We start from the raw sequence: 15,070 nt of genomic DNA on the forward strand, positions 1-15,070 counted from the left end.
AAATACATTAGTGTTTAAAATTTTTGCAAAGTATTTTTACAAAGCAATTTCTGTGAAAACTGGAATCTTCTGAGCTCTGCAAGTGATATGAGCTGTTTCAATTTTTTAAGTATAATAAGCACAGCTTTTAATGAGAACCTTGCTAAGTCTTAAGTTCTGTACTGAGTTTTGGTACAAAACAGACAGCAAAAATAAGTTCTATTTACCCATCTGCATTATGGCCATCTCCAGAACAACGATGAGTGTCAGTGTTCATAGCGGGAGGCTGGCAAGCTACACATACAGTATGACCTTCTCGCAGGTACTGCATCCATCGAGCATACGGCCGATTCTCCAAAGCACAGTAGTGTGAAAGTGATTCAGTTTTAAATTCCACACAGTAACTGCTCAGAAAGAAAAGTATTAAATTAGCTGTGATAGCTAAAGCACAAGCTAGATAGAAACTTTAAATGTACTTATATATCATACAGGTGGTATTTGTGAAGTGCAGGTTAGACATGCTCATTGCTAAAAATGTCTGTTTCCGACCCTAACCTAAGAAATGGAATCTTTAAAACATTAAGCAAATTGTTTCTCACATTCCATACCACAGTCCAGTGCTTTGTGTGTTATCTCACTTTCTGGTTGTGTTCTGTATTCTTAAATAATGTTCAAAAACAGATCTCAGTAACCCATATTTTTTTCTTTTACGAACACTAAAAGAGAAAATGGGAGAAAAGCTTTCAGAATACCTATAGGCTTTATTATTCTGGGGAGAGGAGCATGGGGCAAAGCATTAGGAGCATTACAGAACCAGTGATAACCATCTCTACTGGTAACCAGAAGATATTTTTATTGCTTTTCATGTCAATGTTAAAAACAAGCTCTTGAGACCGATTGCATCCAGCCTGTTTTGTTTATTCAGAGATCTAAGTCTAATTTCTCAGGCTTACGCTTACGCATATACTGAGTGTGGGTTTAGCCTTATATATCATTTGCTTTCAAAAGCTTCTATCCTCAAATTTGCCATGACCCCAATACCTAAGTCAGGACAATTACCAAGTAACAAAGACCATCTAGAAAATGCAAATGAACTGCAGGAGAGAAAAACAGTACAAGCTGTAGCTTGTTGAATTATGGCAAATTTAATTATATTTTTCTTTGGAGCCAGCTATTGTCTATGGAACAAGATGACCCACATGCATATATGATAAATAGATTACCCAGCTTCTTCTTTGTCTGAAGACCAGGGAGAAGAAACTGCTCGTCGTTTTCTTTCTTTACCATATTCAGAGGTAGTTATGAAAGCAGGGACTGAGGAAGAAAACAGTAAGGCAGCAAGACACAGCTGAGTCATATTTCAACTACTGTAACAGTGGGTAAATGAATCGGAGCTTGTGGATGGTGATGCTGTCTGGCTTTATTGAAAAAACGATAAACTGTTGGCAACATCAGACTTCAACCTCCCTCCCTACCACTAAGTTCTCTCTGTATTAAGAAGAAATATATCTAGTAATGACTGCCATCTAGTCCATGAGGAAATAGGATGGGCTGGAATCCTACAATGACTCTGTTTTCTGTTTTGTACCAAATTTGTGTTCTAACTTTGCACAGAGGTAAATTGATATTTACTTCAGGGCCTAAGAAACTGAAGGAACATGTGCAGCTTAGTTAACAGAAATTAATCAAGAATGAGCAGCAAATAACAGTACAAAATATGGTTTAAAATTTTATTTTTAACCAAAGGCTGCAGACTGTTGTTTTTTTTTTTCTGTATATTTACTTCAGTGAAAACCATGAAGGCTCTGAGGGGCACAGTTGTCTAGATAAAGCAAAGAGAGAATACCATGTTCGTGTCCGCAGTCCTGTCCCTGGTGAGTCAGGTATTCCAAGCAGCCAGCCTTCTCCTCCAGAGCAGGACAAGGTTCCCCACCATTTTTAGGTTCCTGTTGTATGTAGCGCCTACGTAGTCGTAGATTGGGTTTGCACTGCTCTGCACAGCCACTCCAGTGACTCCACTCCCCGACAACGCATGGAAGAGCTGAAAAGCAGTATTGAAACATTACGAGTAAAATGACTTCTGTTTTATCCTAAGAACTGTCGAAAGCTTAAGTAATAAGACCATGCATGCCTGTTTGTTTTCTTCTTTCTTACTTGCAAGTTTGATTTTGTTTCGTCTCAAAGCAATGCGGGGATGTGTGCAGGGTTGCATTTGTGTGTTTTTATAAATACAGTTGTAGATATTTAAATGTACTAAATAAAGCGTTAAAAGTCTAATCTCAAGGCCCTTTTTTGCTCATTCCCAAATACAGAATAGTCCATTGGATATTTGAATTTTAGTTCTTGTGGATCACAAACTTTCTCTGAACTTGACCCAAATGTGTTCTAAAACATTACGGGGAAACTGCCATTATTTTAAAATGAACTTTGAATCATAAGAAACTGCAGTTCCTTTTTACAGAGCATCGACAGCACACATCAAGTGCCACACACTTGCATCCTTGGTCTATCCTAAACCTTCCTAATAATCAGGGGTATGGACAACTTCGTTATCTGTTAAACTGGCATATATTAGGTGAGCTCACTGAAGTTTTCCAATGAAAAAATACTTTGTTTTGTATTCTGTGGTATTTCTCCTGCAACTGTTGAAACCTTTAGTTCACCTACGGATTTTGACACCTTTTATGATTAATGAACGTTCAAGTTCTTCAGAAAGAAAAAAATAATAACCATCACACCATGTAGAGAATGAGCCCTTATTTCATGTTTGTCACTTTTCACAGCCTTTCCAAGAGAGGTAAAAACGGCAGACCAAGCAACTGCTAGTTGTGATACTGTCTTGAATCTCAAAAATGCTCAGATCTACCCTGTTACCCACTAGCCAATTCCTTATTTTATTCTCTGTAGTGCACCTACTAATAACGGCACATTCCCTGTAGCTCTAATTTACATTAAGCATGATAAGTATTTCTCTAGTCTAGACTTCTCCCTTCCCTTGAATTTTCCATTTATATTCTGACAAAATGGTAGCTCTGTCTTAGCCTAGCCAGTGTAAGCATGGACACCATGTCAGCTGTCTTCCAGGCAGATACAAGTAATAGTCTCTGGAAGAAAAGGTTTTGCAGCCTGATTCCCAGTTAAGAGGTGATGGACATGTTATTCCTGAGTAAGAAGCTATGTAACACTCAAGCCTTCACTTTATTTGTCCATTAACCTCAGTTCAGAATACCAAGCCCCAGGTTTTGCAAATTTTGTGGCCTAACAATTTCATTTTTAGTCATCAAAAAGAATACTACAGCTCTTCAAAACCTGGGTGAGGATAATTTCTGGGTTAAAGAAATAGACACAATTCCTCCAAGAAGGAACTTCAAGTCCGTGCAGCCTAGGCAGGCAGAGCAGTGGAAGGACAGGTAAGAAAAATGGCTTGTGCAGGGGCATCCATCAAGAAGACTCGTCCAAGGACAAGCAGTTGTTTCCCTACATGACGAGTACTTAACCTGCGGCCTCCCAGGACATTCAATCTGAGCAGCAGCCCATTCCCAGTAGTCACTTTTGCTGGAGGCCGCCTGATAAAGGGGATCCAGGCTGAGCAAGTGTGTTCCTCTGGGTCGTGTCTCTATCTGTCCAGGGCCTGCACACTATGGTACTCGGTGAGCATATGAGGCTGTGGATTCTGCCTACCTCAACCATTAAATAAAACAAGCCCTCAAAACAGTGCAGCGCTGCGTACTAACTAGTCCATGCTGCTTTCCCTAATATCATTAGCTGCCTTTTAGGTAGGCTTATTTTTTTAAAAAAAAAATATATCTATTTATTGCCATGTAAATTAAATACTATCACAGATGGTCTTAAAAAGAAAAAAAAAAAAAAAAAAACTAAACGTGCCTGTGCTACTACTACAGTTTCTTATTGATATGGGAATTCCCTAGTTCTTCAAATACTTGTTTTCATTGCATGTTGCAAATAGGCTTAAAATTACTCTCTGTGCAGCATGAATCACGTTTTACTGTGCTCTCCCACTCCTTTAAAGGCAGGCTTTCAACATGGTTCTTAGGGAATGGTACGAAATACCTGCTATAATCAATGGTTGGGGTATCATCAATTGGTGCTGAATTGTTTTGAATCATACCTTTCGTTATCTAGTTAAACAAAGCTTTTGCTTTTCCCATGCACACTGTTTCCCATCAGCGTGCAATTGGAACGTATCACATGTTTTGGATTGTATTTTTTTCCATATTTCCTGATTACAATTCAAATCCTCAGGAAGCTTTACAGCTTAACCGCTAGTTACATTCTTTTATCAGTGTGGCAGGAAACTGATGGGCCCAAGCTAGTCATTCAGAAAAATACTGCATGCCCTCTGGGACTCTGCCAGTATGAGAAGTGGGGAAGGAGCAACAAAATCTGATAACCTCGTTGGTGTTCGTAACTGTTTTCATAAGACACAGAAAGTCCCGGGTTTGCCCCGTCACCAAATCTCTTAATTTCCTAGAGCTCTACAGAAATCATAAAAGAGATAAAACCCCTGCAGAGGCTACCTGGCAGACATCCATACCACATTACTGTAACTCCCCTCCTTCCCTCTCCCTTTGCACCTGTTCTGACCAAACTGCCCGCTTTCTGGGTGACTCAACAGCAACAGGCATATGAGCAGCCAAGGACACTTTGAACTAAAAAAGAAAAAAAGAAAGAAAAACAGTGATAGTAAAAATGCCTTAGACCTCCCCATGGGATACCCAGGACAAGTGCTATATGTATTACAGATATAACAGACTTTTGCCACCTGGCCACAGGGCTAGAAAACAGTCCGTGGCCACATTTTATTTAATTCTACAAGCATCAATGTCCATGTCTCACCACACAGCTTAATTCCACCCAGAGGGTATCTGTCATCTAGCCTGGCTTCCTTATCTGTTGACTCTGTTCCACGCCGGCAGTATGAATGCTCTGCAGAAGCAATAACTTCCCTGTCATTTTAATCGCATGGTAGCACCTTGATATGTTGATAACATCAGGTCTACATCACATTTTCTACACAGAAAACTCCCACAGGGATTGAGCAGCTGCATAACAGATAAAGGGATGACTTCACATTTTACTGGAACTAAACCAAGCTGACAGTGAACTGCTGGTCATCTGCAGCAAAACGTGGCAATTTTATGATCATAAAGATTTAGAAGAAGACGTATGAATTGCCTCAGTCATGTGGAATAATAAGAATATTGGGTTGCTAGAATGGAATTCAGCCAGAGGGACAGTGATGTCACTCACGAACTCAGTACCCAGCAATTATTAAGGGACAGTACATTGTTTTGTGCCTCATTGGAAAGATGTCAAGTTCTCCAACATGACTGAGAACGAGTCCTGGAGCTGATGTAAAAGTAATGGTGCCATCTCAAATACACACACACACAAAGTGTCAGGGCCCCCTACCCACACCCCTACAGTCTTGTCTACGTTCCCATCGGTCCAGCTTAGCTAACACAGTGCTGGTAGATAATCATCCACTGAAAGAACGAGCGCTGATTTGGAAGAGAAGGATACAAGTCAAAAGAACCTGAAGGATGGTCTTTGTGTGAAACTTGCAATTTCAAAGGTGCACAGAAAAATTGCATTGTTTTCCTACAAAATACCGCTTGAGTGGTCAGGACTTCTTTTATTTTAATTTTATTTAAGGCACTGCGAATCATTGATTTTTTTTCTGAGTCACACCGTATTTATTTTTTTACCCATCTCTGGAACAAAAAGGATTACAGTATCTTCACTGAATCACTGCACAACAGATGTTGTAATGTGTAAAGGTCTGTGGATTTTCTCGGAATAACCATTTCCACTCAAATGACGAGGTCATTCTTTTACCAGGCTTTCTCATTGTACAGTACTTTCTGTTTAAAATGCTCTCAATGCACAAAAATACCCATTCTTTATTGCTAGAGCTATAACGAAGTTATTTTTAAAGAACTGTAAGGAAATTTACTTAAAAACCCTTGGACACAGGTTTGGCAGCCCACAGACTTCTGCCAAGCCATCTATTTATAAAGTACCAGGCATCCCATGACTTTTAGGAATGACAGAATTTAACCATAGTGTTGGCAGGTTTAGAATACCTAAGTACTCACGTTGGTTTCTATTATTTTGAAGAATCGTTTTTGTTTGATTCCGAGAACACTTCCTGAACATATACGTATTTGAAGATGGAGACACTTTCCCCAAATACTTTGTTCTGTACAAGTATCTGCAAAAGGATGTCATGTCGTTTCTGCTTGTGCTGAAATTGTGAGTGGTGAACAGGATGACAAGAAAAGCTGTAGCACAAAAGCAATCGGTTGCCTTTCTGCATATTCCTGTTTTATTTATTTTTTTAACCTCTGAATTTGAAACAGAGCAAACTATGCCATGAACACCCTTTGTTTCATTCCATACACAAGCATAACACTTAGACACACATCACGGTGAAACTTCAGAACCCAACAGGAACAAAAACTACTTTAAAACTGGACACCATCCTTGTCTACATTGATGAAGAATCCCACTGCACTTTGGTATTTTTGGTTATATAAGAAAGAACTTACAGGCTGCTTGCAATAAAAGTACCTGATCATGTGCCTTCTTGTGGTCAGATCTGTGGTTTAGAGATGTATGAGTTAGAGGACCACCTGTCTGGGCTGTCAAAATCCTGTCCTGCTGTGCTGCCCCCACACAAAATGTCCTGCTGTCCTTGCTTGCCCTAATGCAGGTGCTCGCGGGGCTGGGCAGGGAGGGGTTCAAACCAGCCAGAAATGGACAACGCAGAAAACAGCAACAGCTTCCTGCTGGTTTAGCTCCCCAGAGGGGCTAGCCAGCCACTCCAGCTCTGGTGTCAGAGGGACAGACAAGACAGCCTCTCTCACCATGACTGCAGGTCCCTGCCCAGACCCAGAGCACCTGCCGTCCCCACAGGGCACAGCAGAAGGACAGCGCAAACACACTGTACGTTTCAAGGCCACCACCACTGAGCCCGAGACAGCAAATACCACCTCAGTAACAACAAGGCACCCGATTGAAGTCATGGAAAGAAAACTGTCTCTGAACTAGCACTTTTCACCCACAAGTTTGAGCTTCTTTTCGAGGAGCAAGGATATTTTAATCAGATTACAGCTCCGTCTTAATGCTAGCACTGTGCATCTTTATTAGCTTTCTCCTGTCACATTTGAATTTCAATGAATGTCATTTGGTTTACTGAAAAGACACAGCATACTATGACTGTAGGATGAGAAAGCACCTTGCCATTTCTCCCCCTATTGCTTTTCCTGACCAAGAGACTGATATGTAAAAAATTGCCATTTTTCCAAGATGCCACCAGCACCTTCTCTCTTTCGTGATGCTCTCCTTCCCCTCCTGTTATTCTGGCACATGAATAGCACAGGGGTCGGTGAGGGGACCGTGCTCCCTCCGGACTCCCGGGCTCAGAGCTCTGCCCTGCTGCATCTCGCAGGACTCAAAACTTGGGTCCCACCGCTCCGCAGCTCTGTCAGCACGGCACCGAGCCCGCTAAGACCCCCTGATTAGCAGGACTGCACAGCCCAGGCTGATGACTTTGGGATGCGGGCTGCTGTGCACCCAGCCAGCTGGGAAGTGCCGCTGGGCTGCCCGATTCCTCGCCCTGTGCTAGTAAAGCAGAGGGAGGGTGGACAAGCTGTGTAGGGCTGAGACACCATGGGGTGAGGGGATGTAAACCCTAAAGGGCTGGTCGGTGCAGGGCTGGAAGCAGACCACCTAACTGATGTGTATTTGGGATGAGTGTGTGCAAAAAGTAAGGAGCACGGCGTTTCAGAGGGAAAACAACTTCCAACCTGCAACCCCAGGCACAGCAGACCCCAAAAGCAGTCAGACCCCGCCACAAACCCCTCTCCTCGCCCCTCTGCCTGCTGCTGGTGCCAGCCCTTAAGTCCATGCCCCTTGACGAGACCCCTGACACCGCAGCCCACCGCCACACGCCGCCGACAGACCTCCAGCCCTCTGAGCCTGCTCCCCCGGGCTACCCTCGGCGTGCCCCCAGCCACCCCCAGCCACCCGGGCCGAGGCCGAGCCTGCCCCATGGGGACCGCACCTACCGGGGCACGCCTGGCCGTGGTCGTGGCAGCAGTCCCCGGCGCGCCGGCAGCCTCCGTCGCAGTAGCAGCTACCGTAGCCGCCGTCCTCCCTCCAGCCGCTGCTGACACAGGCGGCGTCCCGGCCCTCGCAGCACCGCTCCGAGCAGCCCCCCCCGGCTCCGGCCCCGGCCCCGGCCCCGGCCCAGAGCAGGCCCAGCCACAGCGCCCCGCTCAGCGCCGCGCCGCCCATCGCCGCGCCGCCCCGACGGCCGCCACCGGCACCCCCGCCCCGGCTCCCGGCTCCCGGCGGCGCGGGGCGGGCTCGGCGGGCAGGCAGCGAGGGCGGGGGGCGGTGGTATGGCCCTACCCTACCCGGCCCGGCCCTGCCCTGCCCTGCCCTGCCCTGCCTGGAGCTTCCCGGCCCGGCCCGGCCCGGCCCTCCTGGCCCGCCGCCCCGCTGCCTGCCCCGACGGGGAAGGCGCGCAGAGGGCCGGGGGTGTCCCCCTGGGTGCCACACACGGAGGTGGCCCCTCGGAGATGTCCCCACGCGGGAGCTGCGCGGTGGTGGTCCACGCACTGGTGTCCCGCGCTGAGGTGGCCCTGAGAGCGGTGCCCTGCACAGCAGTAACCCCACACAGGCGCAGAATTGCAGAATGACTTGGGTTGGAAGGGACCTGAACAACCACCCAGTTCCAACCCCCTGTCATGGGCAGGGACACCTCCCACCAGACACAGGTTGTCCAAAGCCCCATCCAGCCTGGCCTTGAACACCTCCAGGGATGGGGCATCCACAGCTTCTCTAGGCAACCTCAGTGCCTCACCGCCTTCAGTAAAGAATTTCCTCCTAACATCTAATCTAAATCTCCCCTCTTTTAGTTTAAAGCCACTCCTCTTTGTCCTATCACTACACCCCCTGACACAGAGTCCCTCCCCAGCTTTCCTGTAGGCCCCCTTTAGGTACTGGAAGGCTGCTGTAAGGTCTCCCCTGAGCCTCCTCTTCTCAAGGCTGAACAAACCCAGCTTCCTCAGCCTGTCTTCATAGGAGAGGTGCTCCAGCCCTCTGATCATCCTCATGGCCCTCCTCTGGACTTGCCTTAACATCTCCATGGTCTTCTAGAGCTCGGGCCCCAGGGCTGAACACAGTGCTCCAGGTGGAGTCTCAGAAGAGCAGAGCAGAGAGAGGGGGAGAATCACCTCATTTGATCTGCTGGTCATGTTTCTTTTCATAGAATCACTAAATCATAGAATCATTAAAGTTGGAAAAGAACTTCAATATTATCTGGTCCAACCATCTCCCTACCACAAATATCACCCACTAAACCTTGTCCCTAAGCACCATGTCCAACCTTTCCTTCAACACCCCCAGGGACAGTGACACCACCACCTCCCATTGGCCTCCACCCATTGACCCATCCTGCCCAGGTCCCTCTGCAGGGCCTTCCTACCCTCCAGCAGATCGACACTTCTCCCCCAGCTTGGTGTCATCTGCACTGAGTGTGCACTCAATTCCCTCATCAATAAAGATATTAAAGAGGATGGGCCTCAACACCGACCCCTGGGGAACACCACTGGTGACTGGTCGCTAGCTGGATTTCACTCCATTCACCACCACTCTCTGGGCCCAGACATCCAGCCAGTTTTTAACCCATCAAAGCGTGTACCTGTCCAAGCCATAGGCTGCCAGCTTCTCTAGGAGAACAATGTGGGACACCATGTGAAAGGCCTTGCTGAAGTCTAGGTAGACTACGTCAACTGCCTTTCCTTCATCCACCAGGTGGGTTACCTGATCATAGAAGGAGATGAGTTAGGTCAGGCAGGACTTGCCTTTCATGAACCCACGCTGACTGGGCCTGATATCCTGCTTGTCTTGCACATGTTGTGTGACAACACTCAAGATGATCTGTTCCATAAATTTCAATGAAGCCCTGGGTACAGTTTGCTTGCTGGGCTGCAAGCACACACTGATAGCTCAGGTCAATCTTTTCATCCACCAGTACCCCGAAGTCCTTCTCCACAGAGTCACTCTCTGTCATCTAGCCTGTATTCATGTTTGAGATTGCCCTGGCCCAGATGCAGGACATTGCACTTGCCCTTGTTGTACTGCAGGTTGATTGCAGGGGGACCTCAAGCTTGTCAAGGCCCCCCTGCCTTTCCTCCAGTATGTCAAGATCACAGAACGGCTGAGGCTAGAAGGGACCTCAGGAGGTCATTTGTTCCAAACCCCCTGCTCAAGCAGGGTGACCTAGGGCAAGTTGCCCAAAAAAATTATGTAATCTCTGCCAAGTGATGTCCCTCACAGCAACGTCCTGCATGGTGATGACACATACAGCAATGTCCCACACAGTGATGACCCTGACAGGACTGATACGTACTGCAATGTCCCACACAGCTATGTCCTGTGCAACAATGTCCTGCACAGCTGTCTCCTTCACAGCCATGTCCCGCACTGCAGTGACACACATGACAGGGACCCCCACAGTGATGTCCCTCATAGCAATGTCCCACGTGGTGCTGACTCCCACTTCAATGTCCCACATCAAGATGCCTCTCACAGCAACATCCCGCATAGCAATGTCCCACACAGTGATGTCCCACAAAGATGTGTCCTCTGCATCAGTGTCCCACACAGAACCATATCCAGTACAACAGGTGCACAGCTATGACTCATACAGCAATGTTCTGTCCTCTGGACATGCTTTATTGGTACAGGTGCTTACCCATGTTAGGGAATATCCCACACAGCCAGGAGAACAAGGCACATTTGTTTCTGTCATTTTTTCCTCCTCCTCCTCCTCCTCCTCCTCCTCCTCCTTCACCTCCTTCTCCTCCTCCTCCTCCTCTTCCTTCTTCTTCTTCTTCTTATTTTCTTCTTATTATTCTTTTCTTCTTTTTCTTCTCCTTCTTCTCCTTCTTCTTCTCTGTCTTCTTCTCTTGTTTCTTCTCTTTCTTCTTCTCTTCTCTTTCTTCTTCTCTTTCTTCTTTCTTTTTTAAAGCTCTGTTTCTAGAACAAACAAAACAAGCTGTACTGGCAGGTGCACAAGACTGTGGGGTGGGACCCAAATAATCTCTTAAAACATGAAGATTTTTATTCTGGCTTTCAGTTATGTCCAGCCCTAAGAGCTTTTCAGGATTAACAGGACCTGTTGCTTTTAGCCAAAAATCAAATCCCAAAAGCAAGTGGTGAGGTGACTGCAAAATTATGTTAGCTTTGTACACTTCCATTTGCAGATACTCAGTTACTAAGACTAAAGACATCTGGTCTGCCAAAGCTGCACAGAGACAGGAGGTAACAGTCTATTATATTATCTGCTACATGTGGTGGGTACTTGGATGCCCTGAGACAGCTCGGGACAGCCAGAGTTTAATTTCTTCTACCCATTACAACAGTAATATTAAAATGTTATTTAAAGCCCAGAGGGCTGGGTCTGTGCTGTTATCCAGTGTGCCACTAATGAAGTCACTGGAATGTTGCCAGCCCAAAGCTGACCCAACGAACAGAGTAAGTCAGGGGGAGTTCCTGCAGTGAGTGAGAGGAGAACAAGACTTGCAGCCTGCTTTCGTAAAAGGCAGTGTGTGATCAGGAAGGCCTCTTTATTTTTTTCCCTTCTATTACTGGATTCCTGTGGTTCACCTGAAAGGCAGAATATTAACAAATTGATGTGGAAACTGACTTTATGAGTGGATAAATTGTGTGTAGATGACTTATACTAAAGGGATAATTCATTAAAATTTGGATGAGATTGGAACAAATTAAAGAACTTTCTCTTAGTGGATATGTTTACAGAAGAAAAAATGCACTAAGAAACGACATCCGCAATGGCCTAGCTGAACAAGACGGAATATAAGTGAAAAGTGTTAAAATTTCTGCTAGGTGCAATAAAGCATTTTTTTCAAAGTAACCAGAAAGAAGAATCTTAATTAAAGGAGAGAACAAGCTCACTCTTTGTTCCAGCAAATACCTTGCTTTTTCCCTTTTCCAGTTTAGTTCCTCACTATTAGGAGTAGTGCTGGCTCATTTGTGAGTACGAAGGACAAAGAAACACTGCAATGCTTTCTTGGGCAATGAAGGAGCACTGAAACTCTTACAGGCAATTTGGACAAAATAGACAGAGATTTCTTTCTAGTTTGACATGAGATGGTCCACAGAAAGTAGGTGTTGCCCATGCTCTGCTATTGGCTACCTTTTTGTCATGGAGATATCTTTAATTATGAGGAAAAGCAGTTCCTGGCAAGGCTGGTGTAAAAAGGGATGTGTAGGTAAGATAAGTGATGCATGAAATTGCTCTGTCCTCCTCATAAACCACGGAGGAGCATTGTAAGGAGTGGAGGTAGTCAGTCATCTGTTCCACACATGCCCTCAGTGCCAAAATAATTCTTTTTAATCCCAGAGGTGAAGAGGAATCTCGGGACTGTACTGTAATTGTCTCAAAACAAGGTGTTGCTGCTCGCTATGAAATTTTAAAAACCACAGTCTAGTTTCAGTTGCCAGCCATTTTTGTATTTTTCTATGATTTCTGTCCTATTTTAGCATTCACTACTCAGAAGCAAAGTTCCCAAACTACAACATAACACCAGCATTGTATGGTAAGAAAGGAAAAGAAACCAAGACTGTGAAATATGTTTTTCAGCTAATTTCTCCAACATGTAGATGGTTCCAATGAGTCTCGTTCCATTGTGTTTTTTTATTTTCAACCAAAGTGCCCTCATTGCCTTAAATGGAGTTTGCCTTGGTTTTAATACCACAAAGACAAAACTGAGACAAATATGTTCCAACAGTAAATTAGAAAGACAACTAGTCTCTATTATTTACCATGCTTACCAGCTCTCTTATTTACCATGGTTATTTATGCTCTCTGTAAAGAACATAAAGCAGAGCCAAACTCCCTCACTCTGTCCATTCCCATGGAGCACCTCTACCCATGACATCCAGCAGAAGACTGAAAACACCTGCAACTGGGAAAAGTTTGAGTCTGGGAACAAAATGTATGTTTGATAGTAAAATACCTTTCTTTTATTTTTCAAGTTTAACTTACAGCCGCAGTGCCTTTGAAGGCCTGATATAAGGACTATTCAGCTCAACTTCAAAGTCCTTTTCAGATATATTATCTGTCAGCCCGTAGCATTCCACATGCCCACACCTCTTCAATAGCAAACTCTCCGGAAGGTCCTAACTTGCACAAATGGAGCTCATTTTTGTTTGCTGCTGGGAGGTTAATCTGATGGCAACAAAATGAGAAGACTTCAAAGATCCTGCAGGGCATTTCTTTTCCTTTTAGACTTGTATTTGCGCACAGCTCTTTATTTATTTTACAGAAATGCCCTTCCAAAAACAACTTGCTTAAATTTTAAATTGAGATGACGCAGTAAATGATGTGACTACAAAGGCTGTGGGCTGTCTCCAGTCTGCTACATGATCGTGCTTCCTAGGAGCACCGAAGTCAGCCACAACCTTGGTCTTCAGAAACTTTTGTTCCCATTGTTCTCAAAAAGCAGACTTTTTCCTGATAAGGATTAATCCCCACTAAGGTGAACAGTCGAACCATGGTGTTTGCTAGTGTGGTTTAAAGCAATAGCAACACTTCATACGTGAGAAAAATGAGGAGCAATTTGTCTTCACTAACAATCAGTCACTGTAAGAACACTAGATGATGCATAAAAGAGGGCTTTTTATAGTTTTATAGGCCATACTGTTACACGTTCAATGACCAGCTTGAGCTGTTCTATGCTGAATTGCTCATAAGAGAGCATGCTAAGTACCTGGTTGTATCAGAGAAAAGTAATTTGCTGTAAAAACCTTTTACCTTTATCTTGCATCCACTTTATCCTGGAAGCCCTGACAGATGGACCCCTGCCATGGGAGCTACATTTGCTCGCTGTCTCAATTACAACCATTGATTTTGGTTGGGGTTGGTAACGATGCATGAAATTGCTTGAATTCTAGAGGATAGTGGGAACAGAGCAGAGCTATCTGTCAGGATATTTTTAGCTGATTTCTAAAGGCCTTCCACCCTCCTTGCAAGTTACTGAAGAAATGTCTAAATCTTGGGATGAACACAGAGCTGCTGTTGAGCAGAAAATGTCAGGCAGCTTTGTATGCCTGGCCTAAGCAGATCAGGGTTGAAAAACATTCCTTTTCTGGCTTTTATTGGAGTTTGTTTTTTACAGGTTCAGGTAGCTGAACTGAAGTACCTGAGCCAGCACAAGGAAGGGGAGGTAGCCCAGGGCAGTGAGGCAGCAGGAAGAAGGACTGCCTCCACCAGCAGCAGTTCACGGTCAGACTGGCTTGGCCAGCACCCTTTGAGGAAATCCCCCCTTAGTTTACCAGACTACAAGTACATCTTTTGTCTGAATAAACAGATTATGGCTTATGAAATAATAGTATCACAATCGTAAGCACCCTTCCACATGTTAGTTCTTATTTTATCTTTGTTCTAGGTGCAACCATAACCTAGAAATGCCATCATGATGTCATTCCAGGTTTTGTTTGTCCCAGTGATGTTGAGAACAATATTCCCCAGAGACCACTCTCAAGAAAGCACAGTAAGTCCCTGGCTGTGTTTGACAAAGACTGCTTGCAGTGAAAGCGGCGATGCATAAAATGATGATTTTGCTAACTCCTGCTCCTGTAAAGTCAGGTTGCTATTCAGACAGCCTGTCCTGGTTCTTCAGGCCAAATAGGACACTTGTGCTTTCAGAGGCTTTGCTCAGGTGTGAAGGCATCTATTCATAATGTGCAAGGAACAGATACACTTTGCTCCCATTTCTTAGCTGCAGAGTTTAGTAGGTAGTTTTCTTTTTTCAAATGCACATGATCAGCTAGAGCAAGAGAAGGTAGCAGTTTAACTTAATTACTCTCCAAAACAAAACTGCTTCTTATAAAAATTGGTATCACAGGATATTATTCCACATACTCCCCTGTTTCTCCTGCTATTTTGTTATTTTGGGTAGTCATAGACCCCTTCTTTTCTGTAACTGTGACTAAATCAATTGCTTCCTGCCTTGATGGAGGTATCATTATT

The 15,070-nt window shown here is 44.7% G+C and overlaps 1 protein-coding gene across 1 annotated transcript in view; it reads right to left on the reverse strand.

Annotated features, from left to right (window-relative positions):
- The window catches only part of SBSPON (somatomedin B and thrombospondin type 1 domain containing), a 9,277-nt gene extending 924 nt beyond the window's left edge, over positions 1 to 8,353 (reverse strand). The window contains exons 1-4 of the mRNA XM_035317619.1: positions 8,073 to 8,353; positions 1,826 to 2,020; positions 1,203 to 1,293; positions 207 to 383 (exon numbers count right to left, since the gene is read on the reverse strand). Of these exons, the coding sequence (XP_035173510.1) occupies positions 207 to 383; positions 1,203 to 1,293; positions 1,826 to 2,020; positions 8,073 to 8,301 (692 nt within the window). The 5' untranslated portion in view covers positions 8,302 to 8,353. The remainder of the gene's footprint in view (positions 1 to 206; positions 384 to 1,202; positions 1,294 to 1,825; positions 2,021 to 8,072) is intronic.
- Positions 8,354 to 15,070: the final 6,717 nt, after the last annotated feature.

This window comes from Oxyura jamaicensis, chromosome 2, assembly GCF_011077185.1.
Source record: "Oxyura jamaicensis isolate SHBP4307 breed ruddy duck chromosome 2, BPBGC_Ojam_1.0, whole genome shotgun sequence".
Lineage (NCBI taxonomy): Eukaryota > Metazoa > Chordata > Aves > Anseriformes > Anatidae > Oxyura > Oxyura jamaicensis.